At 40.3% G+C, this 18,115-nt stretch overlaps 11 protein-coding genes across 11 annotated transcripts; 6 read left to right on the top strand and 5 right to left on the bottom strand.

Annotated features, from left to right (window-relative positions):
• Nucleotides 1-120: 120 nt before the first annotated feature.
• Nucleotides 121-1,555, bottom strand: WALSEDRAFT_59847 (DNA glycosylase). The gene is made up of 9 exons (XM_006957203.1): nucleotides 1,308-1,555; nucleotides 1,166-1,261; nucleotides 1,069-1,120; nucleotides 926-1,021; nucleotides 838-880; nucleotides 701-793; nucleotides 614-655; nucleotides 405-570; nucleotides 121-355 (listed from the first exon to the last, which is right to left on the bottom strand). Exons 1-9 carry the CDS (start codon nucleotides 1,515-1,517, stop codon nucleotides 158-160), a joined length of 996 nt encoding a protein of 331 aa, XP_006957265.1. The 5' UTR covers nucleotides 1,518-1,555; the 3' UTR covers nucleotides 121-157.
• A 181-nt stretch (nucleotides 1,556-1,736) lies between these two features.
• On the top strand, nucleotides 1,737-2,218 carry WALSEDRAFT_56786 (ribosomal protein S25). Its single transcript, XM_006957204.1, has 3 exons — nucleotides 1,737-1,776; nucleotides 1,827-2,065; nucleotides 2,110-2,218. Exons 1-3 carry the CDS (start codon nucleotides 1,765-1,767, stop codon nucleotides 2,171-2,173), a joined length of 315 nt encoding a protein of 104 aa, XP_006957266.1. The 5' UTR covers nucleotides 1,737-1,764; the 3' UTR covers nucleotides 2,174-2,218.
• Nucleotides 2,219-3,523: 1,305 nt separating this feature from the next.
• On the top strand, nucleotides 3,524-7,344 carry WALSEDRAFT_56787 (hypothetical protein). The gene is made up of 3 exons (XM_006957205.1): nucleotides 3,524-4,011; nucleotides 4,059-6,514; nucleotides 6,565-7,344. The coding sequence occupies exons 1-3, from the start codon at nucleotides 3,529-3,531 to the stop codon at nucleotides 7,157-7,159; spliced, it is 3,534 nt and encodes a 1,177-aa protein (XP_006957267.1). The 5' UTR covers nucleotides 3,524-3,528; the 3' UTR covers nucleotides 7,160-7,344.
• A 28-nt stretch (nucleotides 7,345-7,372) lies between these two features.
• Nucleotides 7,373-8,841, top strand: WALSEDRAFT_68055 (hypothetical protein; the record flags this gene model as incomplete). The annotated part of the gene is made up of 6 exons (XM_006957206.1): nucleotides 7,373-7,440; nucleotides 7,490-7,637; nucleotides 7,684-7,850; nucleotides 7,897-8,096; nucleotides 8,144-8,172; nucleotides 8,219-8,841. Exons 1-6 carry the CDS (start codon nucleotides 7,396-7,398, stop codon nucleotides 8,839-8,841), a joined length of 1,212 nt encoding a protein of 403 aa, XP_006957268.1. The 5' UTR covers nucleotides 7,373-7,395.
• A 56-nt stretch (nucleotides 8,842-8,897) lies between these two features.
• On the top strand, nucleotides 8,898-9,258 carry WALSEDRAFT_68056 (hypothetical protein; the record flags this gene model as incomplete). Its single annotated transcript, XM_006957207.1, has 3 exons — nucleotides 8,898-9,012; nucleotides 9,060-9,138; nucleotides 9,186-9,258. 3 exons carry the CDS (start codon nucleotides 8,898-8,900, stop codon nucleotides 9,256-9,258), a joined length of 267 nt encoding a protein of 88 aa, XP_006957269.1.
• Nucleotides 9,259-9,818: 560 nt separating this feature from the next.
• Nucleotides 9,819-10,226, bottom strand: WALSEDRAFT_27860 (hypothetical protein; the record flags this gene model as incomplete). Its single annotated transcript, XM_006957208.1, has 2 exons — nucleotides 9,819-9,872; nucleotides 9,906-10,226. The coding sequence occupies 2 exons, from the start codon at nucleotides 10,224-10,226 to the stop codon at nucleotides 9,819-9,821; spliced, it is 375 nt and encodes a 124-aa protein (XP_006957270.1).
• A 59-nt stretch (nucleotides 10,227-10,285) lies between these two features.
• WALSEDRAFT_31818 (alcohol oxidase) lies at nucleotides 10,286-12,868 on the bottom strand. Its single transcript, XM_006957209.1, has 3 exons — nucleotides 12,786-12,868; nucleotides 11,210-12,735; nucleotides 10,286-11,162 (listed from the first exon to the last, which is right to left on the bottom strand). The coding sequence occupies exons 2-3, from the start codon at nucleotides 12,721-12,723 to the stop codon at nucleotides 10,583-10,585; spliced, it is 2,094 nt and encodes a 697-aa protein (XP_006957271.1). The 5' UTR covers nucleotides 12,724-12,735; nucleotides 12,786-12,868; the 3' UTR covers nucleotides 10,286-10,582.
• Nucleotides 12,869-13,091: 223 nt separating this feature from the next.
• WALSEDRAFT_59850 (hypothetical protein) lies at nucleotides 13,092-16,329 on the top strand. The gene is made up of 2 exons (XM_006957210.1): nucleotides 13,092-13,869; nucleotides 13,917-16,329. Exons 1-2 carry the CDS (start codon nucleotides 13,101-13,103, stop codon nucleotides 14,723-14,725), a joined length of 1,578 nt encoding a protein of 525 aa, XP_006957272.1. The 5' UTR covers nucleotides 13,092-13,100; the 3' UTR covers nucleotides 14,726-16,329.
• WALSEDRAFT_53906 (hypothetical protein) lies at nucleotides 13,092-16,329 on the bottom strand. Its single transcript, XM_006957211.1, has 3 exons — nucleotides 15,023-16,329; nucleotides 13,916-14,973; nucleotides 13,092-13,868 (listed from the first exon to the last, which is right to left on the bottom strand). The coding sequence occupies exons 1-2, from the start codon at nucleotides 16,319-16,321 to the stop codon at nucleotides 14,896-14,898; spliced, it is 1,377 nt and encodes a 458-aa protein (XP_006957273.1). The 5' UTR covers nucleotides 16,322-16,329; the 3' UTR covers nucleotides 13,092-13,868; nucleotides 13,916-14,895.
• Nucleotides 16,330-16,364: 35 nt separating this feature from the next.
• Nucleotides 16,365-17,110, bottom strand: WALSEDRAFT_68059 (hypothetical protein). Its single transcript, XM_006957212.1, has 3 exons — nucleotides 16,677-17,110; nucleotides 16,553-16,623; nucleotides 16,365-16,504 (listed from the first exon to the last, which is right to left on the bottom strand). The coding sequence occupies exons 1-3, from the start codon at nucleotides 16,950-16,952 to the stop codon at nucleotides 16,417-16,419; spliced, it is 435 nt and encodes a 144-aa protein (XP_006957274.1). The 5' UTR covers nucleotides 16,953-17,110; the 3' UTR covers nucleotides 16,365-16,416.
• Nucleotides 16,977-18,109, top strand: WALSEDRAFT_56792 (hypothetical protein; the record flags this gene model as incomplete). The annotated part of the gene is made up of 6 exons (XM_006957213.1): nucleotides 16,977-17,071; nucleotides 17,116-17,307; nucleotides 17,355-17,432; nucleotides 17,476-17,700; nucleotides 17,747-17,862; nucleotides 17,904-18,109. The coding sequence occupies 6 exons, from the start codon at nucleotides 16,977-16,979 to the stop codon at nucleotides 18,053-18,055; spliced, it is 858 nt and encodes a 285-aa protein (XP_006957275.1). The 3' UTR covers nucleotides 18,056-18,109.
• Between the last annotated feature and the right edge of the window lie 6 nt (nucleotides 18,110-18,115).

The raw sequence follows: 18,115 nt of genomic DNA on the forward strand, positions 1-18,115 counted from the left end.
GATAGCGCAAAAATTTGTTTAATACTCGCTAGCCATTTATGCAGGTTCTCTATCTCATAGTAGTTTATATAGACACTCTTTCTCCCCCTGAGAAGTCCCTCACTGCCCCTAGACTGGCACGAAGATCTAAGATTTATATATATTTACATCTGTACAACTAGGTGCGCTCGCCTTCGAGCACTATCTCTAGCTTGGCTAGCTGTTCGCCTCTTTCCTCTTCCGTTTCCTCCCTCTTCAGCTCCGTCGTCTTCCTCCGTTTGTTCTTCTTCCCCTCGAACTTGCGAGCCGACGGACATAGGTCTTCAGCTGATAGCTTGCAGTCCTCACACTTTGGTCCAACCGGCAGGCAGATCGTCTGTCACTCGAGTCAGGAGACTGGCAAACATGCATCATAACAAACTCACCTGTCCAAATCCAACTAGCAGTTTATTCACATCCCTATGCAGTTCTTTTGGCAGCCATGACTCAAGGTTCAGTCGTGTCTGCTCAGGTTGCTTTGTCGGAGGTTGGTGCCATCCTAGCCTGTTTGTTATTCGATGGACATGGACATCAACACCAATTCCATCATTTCTACTCTACTTGAGTGATCATCGACGATAATAGTTCGACCTACTGATTCCAGGCTGCCTGCAACGCCAAGAAACCCATTTTTGGACTACAATTGTCAGTATATAGCACACATCCATATGATAAAACCCACCCAACGCCAGGAAGCGAACATAACTCGTCAATGTCTTTCGGTACATCGCCTTCAAAGTTGTCCCTCAACATAACAGCTGCTTTCTTGAGATATCTGTCTCAGATTAGCTTCATTCCTTTAGCTCATAAATCACAGACTCTGTTTTCCTTCGCCAGAATCCAACTTTCGCAATTGCGTCTTCTTAATGTATACGTCAGATGTGATTATAAAATGCGAGTATCTTACGTATTTGCTTATCTGTCGCGGCCAAGACACTCTCGAGGGTGAGGCCACCTTCGAGTTGCTCTCTGAGGTTATTCACTGCATCTGAAGTGACTGCATCTAAACCTTCTGTTAATACTTGCAAATGTGACGTTAGATAGTTCTACCCTTTGTCTGAGATGAGAGCATAAGCGATACGAGTATTTGGTATCTCTTTGTCTGTATAATTGTTGGTATTTGTATATTAACATGCGAGTTGCTCACCCTAGCGTCCAAGTTCTCAGTTGGTGCTCGCTCACAACCGAGTGTGTCTACTGGTGCTAATTGTGTGGATCTCATTTCTTTGATGAGATCGTATACCTATATGGCTGTTATTACGTGTTAAAATGATGCAATGGCCACCCACAGTCTCCCAATTCTCTGGTGCTTCGTGAGGAACGTCTAATTCACGCTGTATTCTTTTCTGTTTCGTAAACGACGACGCAGATCTCTTCAATGGAGCTCTCTTGGTGTCTTTATCATCAATCTCTACCATAGTAAGTCGTGTGTCTGTCCTGCTCGGCTTATATCTCAACCTTGGTGTCTTTGAAGGTGGCGGTGACGGTGAGGATGACATTCTAGTAATAAATCTCTTGAATAATCTCACTATTTGCTCTTATCTCCTAGCTTCTCGATGTAAATGGAGAAGACAATATATTATAGAGTAAATTGATATAAGAAGTAATATATTAATATATCGATACAAAAGATAACTATTTATTTACACATTCATCTCCTCATCTCTATATAATTTTTTTTCTTCCCACTCAAATTCCACAAATCTGCGATGGACGACGGCTAGTTAGCAACCGTCAACTGATATAATGGCTAAAAAGGCGTGTTTTTACAAAAGTTCTATAGAGAATACCTTCTAATATTTTATTAGGCAGCAGCTGCAGCTAACCCATCAGCTGGCAAGGGTGGAGCCAAGTCAAAGAAAAAGTGGTCAAAGGGTAAGGTCAAGGACAAGGCTCAAAACGCCGTCGTTCTCGACAGACCAACCTACGACAGAATCCTTAAGGAAGTTCCAACCTTCAAGTTGATCTCTCAATCAACCCTCATCGACCGTCTGAAGATCAATGGCTCTCTCGCCCGTATTGCTATCCGCCACCTTCACAGAGAGGGGTGAGTAGTATTCTCTTCCTCTCGCTTCTCTAACAGCCCAACAGAGCTATTCGCCAAATTGTTCACCACAACGGTCAACTCATCTACACCCGTAGTGGCCAAAACTAAGCTCTTCTGATGTGTATACGTATGCAGATAGTTAAAAATGCCTTAAATTCTTGTGTTCTATGTCCCATTTTGGAATTTCTTCAGATGACGACGTCTTCTCTCTTTATCTGCTTGCTTTTGCGTCTTATATTGCTTTAGCCTTGATGAGTTACTATATACCTCTTTATTCTTTAATGTTGATTGTTCTGCAAAATTGTCGAAGTAGTTTTTGTCGAGAAAATTTTGATACCATCGAATTCAATAGACAACAACTCTCAAAACTACTAATCTTTTTCTACATAAATACCTTAAATTTCTGAATTCAAAGTGGGATTGCCTTCTAAATTGGGCGATTCGTGTCAAATTTTCATATCTCGAGGATTGTGTATGATAGCATCCTTAATTTAAACTGATATATGTATTTATTAGCTTGATGTTAATTTGCTGAGTTGTTTTTCTACCACAATTCTAGGTATATTTGTAAAGATATAGCTACTAAATACTTCGATGTGTAAGGCTATTTTAAGAGTAACGATTGTTTATAATTTGTATATTTCATATAATGTAAACATCACAAACAATATAACACACTCTTAAGCTGATCATAATACACTTATAGGAAAGTACTAAGCATAGTTTGCAACTCAAAGGGCCTTCTATTAAGCAAATATAAGGAAGTATAGATACATATTTCGCTACAATATATCTATTACTCCCATTATAAATGCTCTTACGTTAAAGACACCATCTCCGAGCGTTCCTGTCTTCCCAAGCAGATGTAATGCAGGAAATGCAAGACAGAGGTTGTAATAGAAAAATAACCAATTCGACGCGTAAAACAAATAAAATGATGGATTAATTTTATCATAGAAGTTATCCTTCAGAATAGATCTCTCGCTCGGACCATCAGCGAAGTTATAGATGCAGCTATGAAACTAAAATCAGCGACGAAGAAGCAATCAAATAGTGATATTAAGACAAGCGCTAAAAAGAGGCACGTGTTTTTTATTATATAGCGCTATTAATCTTACGATTATCCCAGACATTCACAACGCAAACCAGTGAATTATAGCAATAATCCAAATAAAGACTTTATGGAAGCTGCACCAAAGATGTCCGACGAGACACCTTCTATACCACTCTCCGTTATTGACACCGAGCTCGAACCAATCAACATAACACCCGAATTTGAGGTCATAAATGATCCAACCCAGAAAATAGAGCCACTTCATATACCCAAACGTACTAATCAGGTTGAAGCGAAGCATATGACAGCGGATACACCACCGCTTTCTGCTTCATTCAACGCGTCCTTCAAACCAGAATTTGATGACTTTGGTCCTAAAAAGATAGACCATGATTCCGTGAAGGAGGATATGAAAAAGAGGCAGAAGCAGCAAAATAGGAAGATCACCCCTTCTTTGCTCTCCTCTCCGCTTGATTCTAACTTCGACACAAGGGTAAAGAGGGAGCCTGAAATAACATACCCTGATCCATCTCCTCTGCCACCACCGGAGCTGCTTCAATCAACAAAGAGTATGTATTTGGAGCCTCCAAAACATACTACTGCCCGTCCAGCAACGTCCTCTAGTTTGGCAACTCAGACACCTCTCGCTAGCCTTTATTTAGTTAGCGGTCTACCGAAAGACCCAGCTGCCTGGACTTACGCAGACGAAACCTCGATATCAAGTGTACATCACTCTCCAAATGCCGTCGGGAGATGGTGGAGAGCTGAAGCTCTCGGGACGAGTGCTTCTCCAGGTATCAGTATACCCGGTGTAGACTCCACTGGCAAGAAGAAACGCGTTGGAGGTATGCCAAAGAATGAAGTTAACAAGGTCCTCGCGAAGGCATTGAAGGTGGGTTAATCGTAGTTGGCTTATGACCATAATTAACTGATACATAGCTTTCTTTCACACAAGAAGTCGAAATCATCTCATCCTCTCTTCAACCTCCTTCAACTATGCACTCTTTTTCTTTCAGCGTGTCTACCCAGCAAAGCAACAACGGTTATGCTGCACACTCCATCAACTCACAGCAGTCAAATTCATTTAAATCAGCATGGGCGAACACTCAGTCATCTAATGGGTCAAAGAAATACGATTCTAATAGCTATTACCGCCAACCAGACCCCCTCGGACTAAATGATGTCCAACCAGGTGTTGATAGGGACGGTAGAAAAACATACCATGGTGTAACATTACAAGTATGGTCACATGCAGATCCAACACGTGCACAAGCGATCAGGAAAGCTTTATCAACCCATCCGAGAAGGTCAGAAAGTGTTTCTGTCGCATCAACAAGTGCAAAACGCGATAAAGTTATGCAAAAACGTTTCGGTACTGGTAACATGCATGGAAATGGTGGTGCTGATGAAGCTTCAAGGATAGTTGCAAGTTCATATAACAGTGATAATGATGAGTTTGACGAAACGCTCGATGAAATTGCAACAATTGGTGGTACAACTGATATACTTAGTGATGTTAATGATGTTTTACCAAATCAACTCAATGCCGGTCTCGCACATGAGGATGCACCTCTTACTGGTGAAGTTCCGGAAGAAACGCTCTTCTGGTTACCATATTGTTTGACATTAGTATCAACTCATCCAATTTATGATATCTTGGCTGATTACTTATCAATCAGTTGGGCAATTTTCTCGAGAGATATCTCCTCTCATAGTGCACAGATGAAGAGATTGCTCGAGATGCCAGCACCTAAGCATGGTGACATTATAAAGCTCCCAGCAGCTGGTCCAACTCACAAACATCGTCGTGTTACAGATGAAAAAGATGGTAAAAAGCGCAAAGAAAAGAAAAAAAAGAATGAGTCTTCTTTGACAATTATAGCCCGTATGCCTGGTGCTATAAACTTTGGACAGAATCTTGTTGAGACCAACTTCTCAATGTGGCCATTCTTCAAGGCATTATCTATTGACAACATCCTTACTATCTGTGAAATTGCTCTCGCGCCAACAGGTCGTGTCTTGTTTTTATCAAGACATCCACAGATGTTAGGTGTTGCTTGTCTTACACTCCAATATATGGTTGAAAGCCGTGGATGGGCTGGCCAAGTACATCAAATAGTCCACGCTAGAGATTATTCAATTCTGCTTGAAGATCCTGGACAATCAATTATTGGTGCACGTACAGAGGTGCGCTACTCACTTAAACCACCTGCGGAGGTTTGCGTTGTTGATCTCGACATCAACTTTGTACAATGTATCAACCCACCTATTGGCTACGTCTCTACTGGTAATCAAAGAGAAAAGCTACGTCGTAAATTAATTGCGTCATTCGGTACATTTAGACCAGACGAGTCAGTTCCATCAGAATTCAAGGAGGCTTTCCCATCTGGAAGATTCATGCCAATGTGTCACATTGAGTCTAAAGGCAAAGTACCCAACACTATTGAAAAAGTTCAAGCACCATATTGGTGGGATCCACAATCTATTCTTGGCGCATTTGATAGTGTCCTAGCCACTAGAACTAAACGTCCATTCAGTATAATGAATTTACTCAGCAGATCCGACAAACGAAAATTACCACCTTTGAGCCAATCTGAACAGAAGACTCAGCAGGCTATACGTACACGTGCCGCTCAATTTGTCGATAGTAGAGACGAACTTGAAACTAAGATTGGAAAATTGAACAAAAGACTTGGATTTTTGGTTAGTAAATCTGAGCAATGGAAATCACGTTTCGAGCAATTCGAGAGCTATGCCGAGAGACTTTCCGCAGAAGCCTCTGAATTGCGTGGTAAAATCGACAGGGAGAGAAAGGAGTCTAAGAGGTTGTCCGGGATGGTCATCCAGCAGACAAAAGCACGTGATAGCTTGGTCAATCAGCTCCGTCAAACTGAGTTCCTCAGAGCTGGTGCACTTGCTGAGTTGGATGTCATGCAAACTCAATTGCGTAAGTTGGAGAGCGAAAGAGATGAAATGGTTTCCCATATCACTACACACATCTCTGATGCAATCGTTCAGCTTGATATCGCTAATGTAAAAACGCAATCACGGTCGAATAGCCCATGGACTGACAGCGATAGAAGATACTCACATCAGAAATCAAACTCGGTCGAGTCGACTATTCCAGAAGAGGATGACTATGTTGAGAAACTATCTAATGAGGATGATCACGCTAGGGCGTTATCACCTAATGGTCAAGCAACTTCCATAGATGGTGTCTCGGATATCGAGAATAGCAAGTCTACTTATGAAGTCCAAAAGACTATGTCGATGATACAGGATAAACTGGAGAAAGCACTCAGTGATCTTGAGGCATCGAAGAGACAATCTATGACTGAAGAAACTGCAGAACCTATCCAGGAGGACATCAAGAAAACTGAGATTATACAGAAAGAGTGAGTATAGTCCATTTTATCCATATCAAAAGCGCTAATTCTGGTCATAGTTTGAGGAACATTCAACGTTCGCAGCAGTTCATTCGTCAGTCCCAGCTTTTGCAACTCGCCAAAGATCAGGAAGATCATCTCGCGGGTTTACAAACGAGAGGAACAAAGACAATGAAAGAGAATTTACCAAATGGTGAAGTCCCATCAACTACCTATGCTCGTAACTCTAAGCGTCGCTCTGTACATGCTCCAGCACGACTTAGTCTGCCTCCACGTAACTATCATGAATTTGGTGATGATGAGCAGAAAGAGTTTTTATTCGACAATGCCACCGCCAAAGACCAAGCTGCTGAAGAGTATCTTAAACAAAAGAATCAAAAGAAAGAGTTCCGTAAGAGTCTCGCCCGTTTGTCATCTCAGCAACCAGGTAGACCTGCCTCAAGTCTGAGTGAGGATGAGAAATACATGTCTAGTGTCGAATCACCAGAGATGCTTGACAAGAAGGAGTTAGCTGCTGCACCTACCAGATCCAACAACCCTGAGAGGAAGGAACATAAGAATATTACAACGCTTAGGGATGGTGAAAAGTCTGAAGAGGAGCAAGTAAGAAATCGTTCAGAAGCTTTGGCGTTCTTGGAAGGAAGCCAAAACTAATGGATGGTAAGGAAGGAAAAGGAAAGAAAAACTAATGGAACAATTTATAAGCTCGGGATGAGCTACTAGTCTTTTTAAGACATTACACTCATTTATTGGATCACACGTTCGTTTTATATAATACTTCACTTATTAATTGATAGTTTTGTAAATACATAATATTATTGTTTTCAGATTATTGCAACCGAACTTCTTAACTTCTTTTGACGCGACGTTGATCATCGGGTGGTGTCGTAATGGAGGGACAAATTGAGAACTTGATAATGGATACGATTGATATAGTGAGTTATTATATCTTAATATAAAAGGCACTCTTTAATATCTCACAAGTTTACTTCAATTCGATGCACCTCCACCGAGCGCACAACCCAACTTGAGCGATTAGAGCGTGGATTGGGACATTTTCTATCAAAGGGTAAAACTAGTGCATTAGACTTTGAAAACACTATTAGGAATCTCGGTAGCTCTCTAGATAAACGTGAGTTATATCACGAACTGACTTCTTCCGAGCTGATTATGAGAAGTTTTCGCGGTTTTGTTAGGACATGTTAGAGTTTTCGCATTGAACTCTTCAAAAGGTTTATCATCAGCAAGTTGTACAGAACTTTCACTTTGCTTGTCATTGTTGCAGGTATTGTCTCTCCTGAATGCAGATGCACAACGCAGTTTGTCATCTAAACCTAGTATAGACGTGAGTATTTGTTGGTGCTACTCGACACTCGTTAAAACATAGGTAGATATTACTGGAAGTCATACAGATGTCAGTTCTTACGACCAAACCGACAGACTTACAACCAGTTGTTGCTGCCGATGCACTAGACGCTTTGTTATGCGCTGTAGCAGGTTCTAGTGTGGCCATACGCAGATTGGAGAATATCAAAGGCTTAGAATGTATAGTTCGGGTACTCAGACGTAAGGGTGTTGATCCAGCTGTCAGGTGGGTATAGATACTAGGGAATGCAAATGAGTCTTACAAATCAATAGAGTGAAATCCCTAGAGCTGCTTTACTTCTGTGAGTCTGTCACCTAAACATGTACGTCTTACTGACGTAAACTCAGATCTATTACCAGAGAAGGATACCCAAGTAGAAGACAATAAAGAAGTTAGTGATGATGAGGATGATGGGATGCTGTTAGATGATAATATTATAAGCCGACCAATTAACAAAGCGATACAGAACATTGGTCAAGTACCATACTCACCAAAGTCACCACTTAAAAAGCACAAATCGAGTTACAGCATGGATAGAACCCGTCGGTCATCATCTAAATTGCGATATACATCATTTGCAAATACACCGGCTGAAGTTAGTGATATTCATAAGGTTAAACACACACGTTCACAATCAGATATACGAAATGAGAATATACCACCAGTACCACCAGTACCAGAGTTTAGACAGCAATCATCGCAATTACCACTTCCGTTACCGAAAACGCCTGAAAAGAAGAGAATAATACCTTCGTCACAATTATCGCAGTCATCTCAAACGCCGCAAGGAGGACGAACGCCTCGAACGCCACGTACGCCAAAGCTAAACGGAGAAGTAAGAATACCGCCACCGAATAGCCTTGATAATACCCGAACAGTTGAAGAGAAGAAAGCGATACTGAGTAACTGGCTTGGGAACGTAGACGCACTAGTGAGAGGTATGCAAGACGCGGGTGTCTGGACTAATTAATAAATAATTTTATAATACATTTTAATAATTATTTTCGCTTTTAAACCAAAGCAGTGATGACAGAATTGAGCCAAAAGGTTGAAATAAGTAAGCAGACGGAGCAATCAAACCAAATACCGCAATTAGGCGCATTAGAGGAGGATGATGAGTTTGAAGAGTTTGAAATCGATGGTTAGTCTCTCACACCAGCCTAGTTTGCTATCTAATTACCATATCAGACTGGAGAGACGATGAATGCGAGTTTAGCAATCTTGGTACGAATGATAAGTTATGGCAGGATAGCTGGGATGACGATGAGTATGTCTTTAACTTACCTTTATACGCGTCATTAACAACTCATACAGCCAGGACGACGATTTCAGCCACCAACTTAGAGCTGAGTTAGAAAAGAGCAACGCAGAACCAATGTCACAGTAATCTTATTTGTAACCTAACGTAATGAAATATTATAAACAAAAACTATAAACAACATGAACTTATGCTTGTGCATCAAAATAATTCGTAAAAAGAAACAAAGATTCTATGAGGTATTGGGTTATGACTGTTGCTGTAGTTTGAATAATGGTGTTGTGTGCACGTCATGAGTTGTTGAAAGATTTGGTGACGTCGATTGATTTTGTGACGGCTGCACGTTTGAATTGCTTGATGAAGAAGGTGATAGTGATGAATTCGATCTTGATAAATCCTAATAGCGCAAATATGTGGAAATAGAAGAGGTAGATACGTAATTTAGAAATGTGATGTGAAGATAAGAGTTAAAAGTAGAGGTGAAGAGAGAGAAGAGAGAATAGTTAGTCCATGTTCTTCCATAATAAGAGCGAGGGGAGGAATAGGGTTAAGAGGTAAGGTGGGAGATAAGAGAATGGGTTAAGATAGGTGCGCTATGACAACTTAATGTCTAGATTGCGGAAAACGAAAGTCATCAGGGTCCTTATAAACCCTTTATCAGTATTGTCCATTGTATATTTAGACACGGTTTAGTTGTTTGCCAATGTTGATTCCTTGAGAAGCAAACTATTTGCGCAAACAACCTATCGAGGTTTTAGTAAAAAATGATTACTCACATGTTGTGGAACAACACCATAACCTTGTCCGTTTGAAAGAAGATCGCTGACAGTAACTCCTGGTGCATTGTTTTCATAACTTTGGAACGATGGCCTTGGTTCATCATCTTCTCTGGTATTACCCCTCAAAGCGGCCATACCAACTCCTGTGCTGGCATCGGCATCGGCAGTAAGGTGCGTAGAGGATGGTTCCTCTTTGTATCCCCATGTTGGTGAGCCTTCCTGTCCGGGATCAGTTTGCTGCCAGGCACCAGCCTTTTTGTTCCTGCGGACGACCCATGCGACGGCCTGCAGGTATAATTTGTCAGTAAATTCGCTCATTCAAATTACACTTAGGGAGAGGTTTGGCCGAGGTTTTATCGTAACTTTCTGGAAAAAATGTGGGTTAAAAATGAATGTATCGTTAAAACGTTTAATCAAGTCATTCAGAGACAAATTAACACGAACTGTATCCGACAGATACGTACGTCTAACCGTCAAGAATAGAACTCAATCATGAGAAGAATCTGTTCAAAATTGTTTGATATGGTGTATCTGATTAGCTAGAAAATGAAAGAAGAGTAAAGTGAAATATGTAATTTAAATCCAATTGTTCTATGTTTTGAAGGCGTTTTCAATTAAAGTCATGATAAAACCTCAGAGAAAAAGAAAAGATGAAAGGTAGAGGTTGAATAAGTCTAGATACTAACACCAATGATAGCGAGACCGACAACACCGACGACTACTCCAATTGCAATATCCCTTTTGGTTGAGCTTGAGTCATCATCACCTTGTGAATTGTTGATATCATCTGGGTCGCCAACATCTGGGTTTTGACCGTTTGCAATTTGGCTATAATGAGTCTTAATAATGTCAGCTGCTTTTTCAGCGATACCATAAGTGGTGGCCATCAAGTGTGCTGAGACTTCCAATGGAATAATTGAAGAATCAACAACTCTAACATTTGAGGTACCGTATACGATAAGAGAAGTGTTAACGACACCACCCTTGTCAAGTGGCAACATAGAAGCTGTACCTAACGGGTGGTACTCAGTGTGAGCATCATCTCTGATAGCAGAGTCAATAGCATCGTCAGAATCGTCGTTGAAGTTCTCTTGCTTGGTTATGTAATCAGCCATTTCACCAGCTTTTGATAAAGCAATGGCGAATCTGACACCCTGTCTCATGATTTCCATATCAGCGTTGTGAGTCAAGTAACCCGGGTTGATCTGTGGATGAACCCATGGGTCAGTTGAGTTGATTTCAATGACACCACGACTGAGAAGCTTTGTTAGTAAGGCCTTATACAAAGATTGGGTACTAACCTAAATGGATGTTGAAGTGCAACTTGGAAACCAATTTCACCTGGACCACCACCAAGCATAGTCATGAGCATTTCTAATTGACCAACCTCACCTTTGAGGTAGGTTTGAGTAATGTCCCATTGTTCACGCATACCAGCAAGAACGGTATCATCTTCACCATACATTTGTTTAACGCTCTTTGCGTAATCTTCAATGTTGTTCTTGATGTTGCTGACAAAGTTATTTACGTTTCCAGGCATAATATCATTAGCATCTGGGTAACCAATAGCTTGGTTGATGTAGGACCACTTTGATTGACCGTTGTCGTTCTTCCATTTGTCTAATTCAGTTTGAGCGGTTTGCTCGTCCTTCAATTCATACCAAGTTTCAGCGACGTTTGTGTTAAAGTAAACTGCAGTGGCTGCGTGATCTTGAAGGTTGTGACCGACACCAGGTAAAGCGTGCTTGATTGGAATGTTTAATCCGTCAAGAAGGCTTTCTGGACCAATACCAGACAATTGTAAAGTTTGTGGAGTGTTGACGGTACCACCTGATAAGATGACTTCCTTCTTAGCCTTAACATGGTAGAGATCATTCTTGTTTGAACCATCAGCTTTACCGAAGTAAACACCGCTTGCAATAAGGTTACCATCAGCATCCTTCTCGTCTGACCAATCGATTGTAGTTACCATGTGTCTAGTAAGAATGGTAAGGTTTGGACGTGGAGGAAGTGGATCGATGTAACCAGCCTTTGGATCAGATCTTGACATGTTTGTTGGGTTAAGAATTGATGGGGTGATCACAGGACCGTGGTTGTTACCTGAAGCACCATCTTGTGGAATATTGATATCAAGAGCTTCGTAAGCAGGTATCCAATGCTTAACACCTTCGTAAATGTAGTAAGGCCAGCCGACTTGGATAGGACCACTAGTACCGTGATCATCCTCGTTGAAAGAAATGTGGAAAGTATCAATTTGCTCTTGTGTTGGCTTATGGAGCGTTTCAGAATATTTCATGTACTTTTGCATTTCATCCCAACCCCAATCAATTTTGGAGCCTGGGTTGAGTTTATTCCAAGCATCATATTCTGGGGTTGAAGCTCTACACCAGAAAAGTCCGTTAATTGCTCCCGAACCGCCTAAACCTTTACCACGTGGCCAACGAGAACCGAAGGTAGCGTCATTACCGTTAATAACTTGCTGCTGTTCAACCTTGTAGTCCCAATCATAATCTGAGACTGTCAAACCGTGAAGGTATGAATAACCAGGAATGTAGATTTGGTCCTTGACATCAGAACCATCACCACCTGCCTCAATGACGGCGACGGTGAGGTTAGCTTCCTCGGACAATCTTGCTGCAATAGCCAAACCACCTACACCACCACCAACGACGACGAAATCGAATTCCTTGTCGCTAACTTTCGAAGCGTCGTCTGAGGTGTCGGCTCTGGAGGTCAACCAGTGCTTCTGGTGGGAGTGTGGGTTGTAGGCAGCGAGCGCGGTCGTCGCTAATAGAAGAGTTGATGATAGTTTCATAGTAAACGAGTGCTGTGTCGAAGTTAGAAGGTTATTAAATTAAATTTAAAAAGGAAACCTACGTTCAGAAATATATACAAAAGCGTTTTATTTGTTTATTATTAAACGCTGGAATATATTTTTTATGGGAATGTAATTTTAGTGTAAAAAGCGAGCGAGTCTAGAGGGGGAAGTCAGAGGAGGGGAGATATAGCGAAAATTTTAGCGCTCGTCCGCTTAATTAGTTAGGCGATATATAAAAATAACGCGTAAAATTATTTATTATCATTTAATGACTTATATTTTATCGGGAAATAAAAAATAAAATAGGAAGTTCTTGTTCCGAGATTTGCCTTTGATAACGTTTGGTTTTAGTTGTTCGTTTTGACAACGATTTAATGTCAATTATAATTAAGAACCACTATAACGAGCAACCAAGGGGGGCTCTACCTAATAGCCAGCTCATATCCAACCTCGAGAGCATCCCTTCTATCAACAAGTCCTCGAAATCACTCATCATCGAGTACCTTCTATGGATAAACACAAACAAGCTCATAGATAAGAAATCAGATAGTGTACAGCAACTAAACAACAGTCTTTTGCATTTGTTAGACAACTCTATATTGGATGATACACTTAGATACAGAATTATCCTTCTACAAATATTGAACACACTAAACAATGTCCCTACTACAAACAGCAATTTAGATTTCCTCTTTAAACTCTACCCCCACTCCCCTTCATTTGAACCAACTCTTTTACCACCTAAGGGTTCTATTTTCAGCTCAATCCCTAGAGGTGCTGGTCCAGAAGCTGCTTGGGCATTCGGTGGTCTCAATCAACAGCCTTCTCACAACTACAAATCGATGCCTCAAATAAGGAGAGCGTTTGGTTACGTCAAAACCTTATATTATAAAGGTTGCCATGGTGTAGATTACGTAGATCAACAGCCAAACAACAACATCGTTAACCCTTATAATAATCTCATAGACATTCTGCCTTTATTCGTGAGGTTATCAAATCATTTACTCAGTGACATACCAATCAATTACAAAAGTCGCAAAGATCACCTCATCAAAATGATGCAATCATCAGAAATATCTTTTGATAGATTCAACCACTTTGTTGATCAGTTGGAATCTGACTTTACGTTCCACAGATCTTTTGGTGAGTCGGACTGTTGAATACTTTACATAATCTCATACTCCCTATAGAAAGAAAAGAAAGTCTACCGCATAAGTCATCTTCACAATTCAAGGAACATTCAAAACCTAGTAAAGATTGGTACTTATTATTGGCAGATTTACTCACTTTCTCGACTATACAAGGATATAAAAAGTCATTCTGGAAAGGCACAAAACCAGTTGAAATAATAATGTCACTTGGAAAACCAACATATAGAAATAATGACAGGAATTCAATCGATCCAGATTCTTTACCTTCATTCTCAGATTCTTTGGAAGCTTTATTTACGAACAGTCAAGATGATGATAGGATGCAGTTTGATAAGATAATGTCAGATAGATTATCGGATTTCCTGACGATTGAAGCAGATTGCAAGGACCTGTCTCAACATTTTGATTACCTTGAAAACAAATATAATAAAGCTCAATTTGAGAGATCAATGATGCAATTCCTTGATGATTTCAATATATGGTTGGGTGTTGCCGAGCTCGTACAATCTAATGGTAAAGTTTCACAGCCACGTTATAAGGTACATGAGCCACTTCCTGAACCACAACTTAGTCACCCTGCAAACCCATTGAGTATTGCAGCGTTGCTAGGGCCATCTGATGATAACAAACGTAGACCATCTACACCACGCCTAAACATGAATCGTGGTAAAGGAAGCGCTAAATGGTTTACAATCACTAAATACGATGAAATGAAATCCGCTAAGGAAACCTCCAATAAGAGATCCAGACCAGATTTACCAACGCCTTCACCTTCATTCTCTTCTAACAACTCATATCAATTAGTCAATGCCCACACATTAAGTTGGCCAGGTCCATATGGTCTATGAGTCAGTTCTAACGTTCTTATTAGTCAATTTTAACGTTCTTATTGGAAATGTTAACGTTTTTAGCTTTACGTTTATCTTGGTTTTAGTTTCTTATTCTTGTATTATATTGAATGCAAATAAGTGTATGCAAAAATAAAAGTAGGAGAGTATGTAAAAGTATATTAAAACATTTATTCACTTTCGACGTCAAGAATCTGACCAGCGACGACAGTACCCCAACCGACAAGACGCCAGTGTCTTTCGATACGCTATAAGATTTGTTTAATCGTTATATTTAAGAGGAGTTAAGAAACTTACACGTGACAATGCAACCTTTTCACCAACTTCAGTACATGCTGGACTTGTGAGGTAAATCTTTGCAAGATCAGCTTTAACAGACATAACACGACCACCTGTTGAAGTAGAACCAATATTAACCATTAGAACTTCATTCTTTGCTAATTTAGCAACCTTAGTTTGTTTTTTGTCATCCGATTTTACACCCAATAATCTTCTCAACAAGAAGTAGTTAATTTCAAGTTCAGTGTAGATTGCAGGAAGGGCATTTGGTGCACCAAGAACTTGACCGACTAATCTATCAGCTCTACAGAGAGTTGGGTCAATCTTTGTACCAACACCGATTAAACCACCTGGAACGGCGAAGTTTAACTTGTTTTGTTCAGCTAACAAACTGACAATTTTTGATTTAATTGGTTTACATTTAATGTTTCCGTCGTTGTCCTTGGTGACGATACCAGGTCTAACTTCGATTTCTTGACCAATGTAGAGAACACCTTGAAGGATAGAACCACCTGCGACACCACCCTTAAGCTCATCAACGTCTGAACCAGGTTTGTTAACGTCAAATGATCTAATAACGATGAGTTTTGGTGGATCAGTGAAATTCCTAGATGGAACTGGAACTCTCTTGACGAGGTATTCGCATACGGCGTCAATGTTGTACTTTAATTGAGCTGATATAGGGACGATAGGAGCTGATGCAGCTGAAGTACCATGAACGAATTCGACGATCGACTTCCAATGATCTTCAGCTTGTTGTTCACGGATAAGGTCAACCTTGTTTTGTAAAATGATGATATCTTTAAGTTTCATAATTTCAACCGCAGCTAAATGTTCACTTGTTTGCGGTTGTGGACAGCTTTCATTTGCAGCAACGAGAAGCAATGCGGCATCCATGACAGCTGCACCGTTCAACATGGTAGCCATTAAAATGTCGTGTCCAGGACAATCAACGAATGAAACGTGTCTAATGAGGTGCATTGAGCCTTCACAGCCTGGCTGCTCACACAATGGGTTTGGCTCCTTATTTGAAGGGTAGGATCTATAGCAACCAGGTCTAGGGCAGGTTGGTTGATCGCATTTGTAGATTTTAGCGTTAGCGTAACCTAACTTAATAGTAATATTCCTCTCTAATTCGTTTTTAAATCTAACTGTGTGTACGCCTGAGATTGCCTTCACAACTGTTGATTTACCGTGGGCTACGTGTCCAATAGTACCAATATTTATCGTAGCTTGTCCCTGCAAGATTGTCTGGTGTAGTGGGTGTAAATCCTCCAAGCTTAAGCCATTGAGCGCCGTTGTGAGTGCTTCCGTCATGGTTTGTCAAGAAGAAGATGAAAAAAATTGGTAGAATAAAATTATTAGATAAAAAATAATTTTACATTAAAATACAATAGCAGTTTATTTACTTTTCATTCTCCTTTACTCATTTCTTCTCCTTCTTGGGCTTCATGAGCTTCCTGGGCTTCCTTCGCTGCTTGTAATCTCTCGTATAGTATACTGTTTAGTTTATTTATTAGTCTTTTATTAGCTTATTTCTTCACTCACGCTTTGTACATCTTGGCTCTCTTTATATCCCACTGTGTCTTGAGTAATTTGAGATATAACTTGTCGTTCTCCTTTATTCGCTATATGAACAAAACTGATATGATGTTATAATCGCTAGACTCACCGTCATCAAACCCTTCGTCTTCTTCTTCATATCTCTGAATTTGAGTATATACTTCTCGTCATCTGCTTGGCTAGCGACCGTTGGACCGTTAGCTGATAAATTCCTAACCCGGGCTTTCTGATTCCCCGCTGGTATCTGTGCTGGCATAGGAGCGATTGATGGATTCATCCCCATCCCCGGTTCTACAGTTTGTGGCATAGCTTGTAGACTATCTAATACATTCAAAGGTGGTAAACTATACTGTTCACTCTCTTCTTTTACGCCTGGTGTGCTCATGGATGTTCTTCTTAATCCGCCGTGATGTTCAAAAAGCGTAATATCAATAAATCTACAAGAAGGGAAAAATCAATAGAAGAATCGAACAACGTAGATAACGACGATGATAGTACGATATCGTAAGTTCTTTACTTCTATTTACTAATAAACTAACTTAGTTTAGTGATACGATAGAGGAAAAGCATCTGATAAGGAAACTTAAGCGACAAGCTGCAGGTATAGACTCTGAAAAATTAGTACAGACTACTTCAAACTCCAAGAAACCAAAACTAGACAACTCACAATCTAAAGAAGCTCACGGCTGGTCAGCCAGCAGCGGTGGGATCGTAGACAACACTGAGAAACTCAAAGAAGCGTGCGTTTATATTATAAACCAGCTTGCGAACTCTAATAGACTCACAGTTCAAATCCACAAGATAAGCTCGTCAAAACTAGCAACTTTACTGGTCAGTCAGCCACAATCGACGTTGATAAGCATATGTTGGTAACATTTCTTGAAACTATTCATCTAACAACCATAAAGGATGTCATACATTGAAGAACAAATGCTCAAAAAACATCAACAGCAGGGTCTTCCAACTGATAATCTCAACTTGGGCATCACTAATGAGCGTATTAATAATCCACAAGATGAGTTATATGATATAGCACAAAAGTACACCTATAAGTCGCGCAATTTGGATGACGGCAGTATCACAAACTCTGAAAGTATGCTTACAAAGATCCCGGAAGTGGATCTAGGTGTAGAGTGAGTGTAATCAATTCATAAGATAACCTACTAATGCTCAATTAAGAGCAAAATTGAGGAATATTCAAGAAACAGAGAAAGCTAAACAAAGGATGAGAGACCTCGAGAAACATACATCAAGAAAACCAGCCAACACGGATCCCGATTATACACAAACTAGATGTGAGTTGTATTGTTTTAGAAGGTTGTCTAACAATATCTAGTTATGCAACCCTCACTGGCTAGATCACGTATAGACACCACTTCCCTTGAACCACTCAAACAAGAAGACGCTGTGAATGACTATAGACAACAAGGAAAAGCATCCGATAAAGACCATTACACGCGTTTCAGGAGTGCAATGAGCAAGAAGTGAAAATTTAACAATTTGTAAACTATTGTAAACTAAGGGGTATTTATATGTACTTTATTATTA

This window comes from Wallemia mellicola, assembly GCF_000263375.1.
Source record: "Wallemia mellicola CBS 633.66 unplaced genomic scaffold WALSEscaffold_5, whole genome shotgun sequence".
NCBI lineage: Eukaryota > Fungi > Basidiomycota > Wallemiomycetes > Wallemiales > Wallemiaceae > Wallemia > Wallemia mellicola.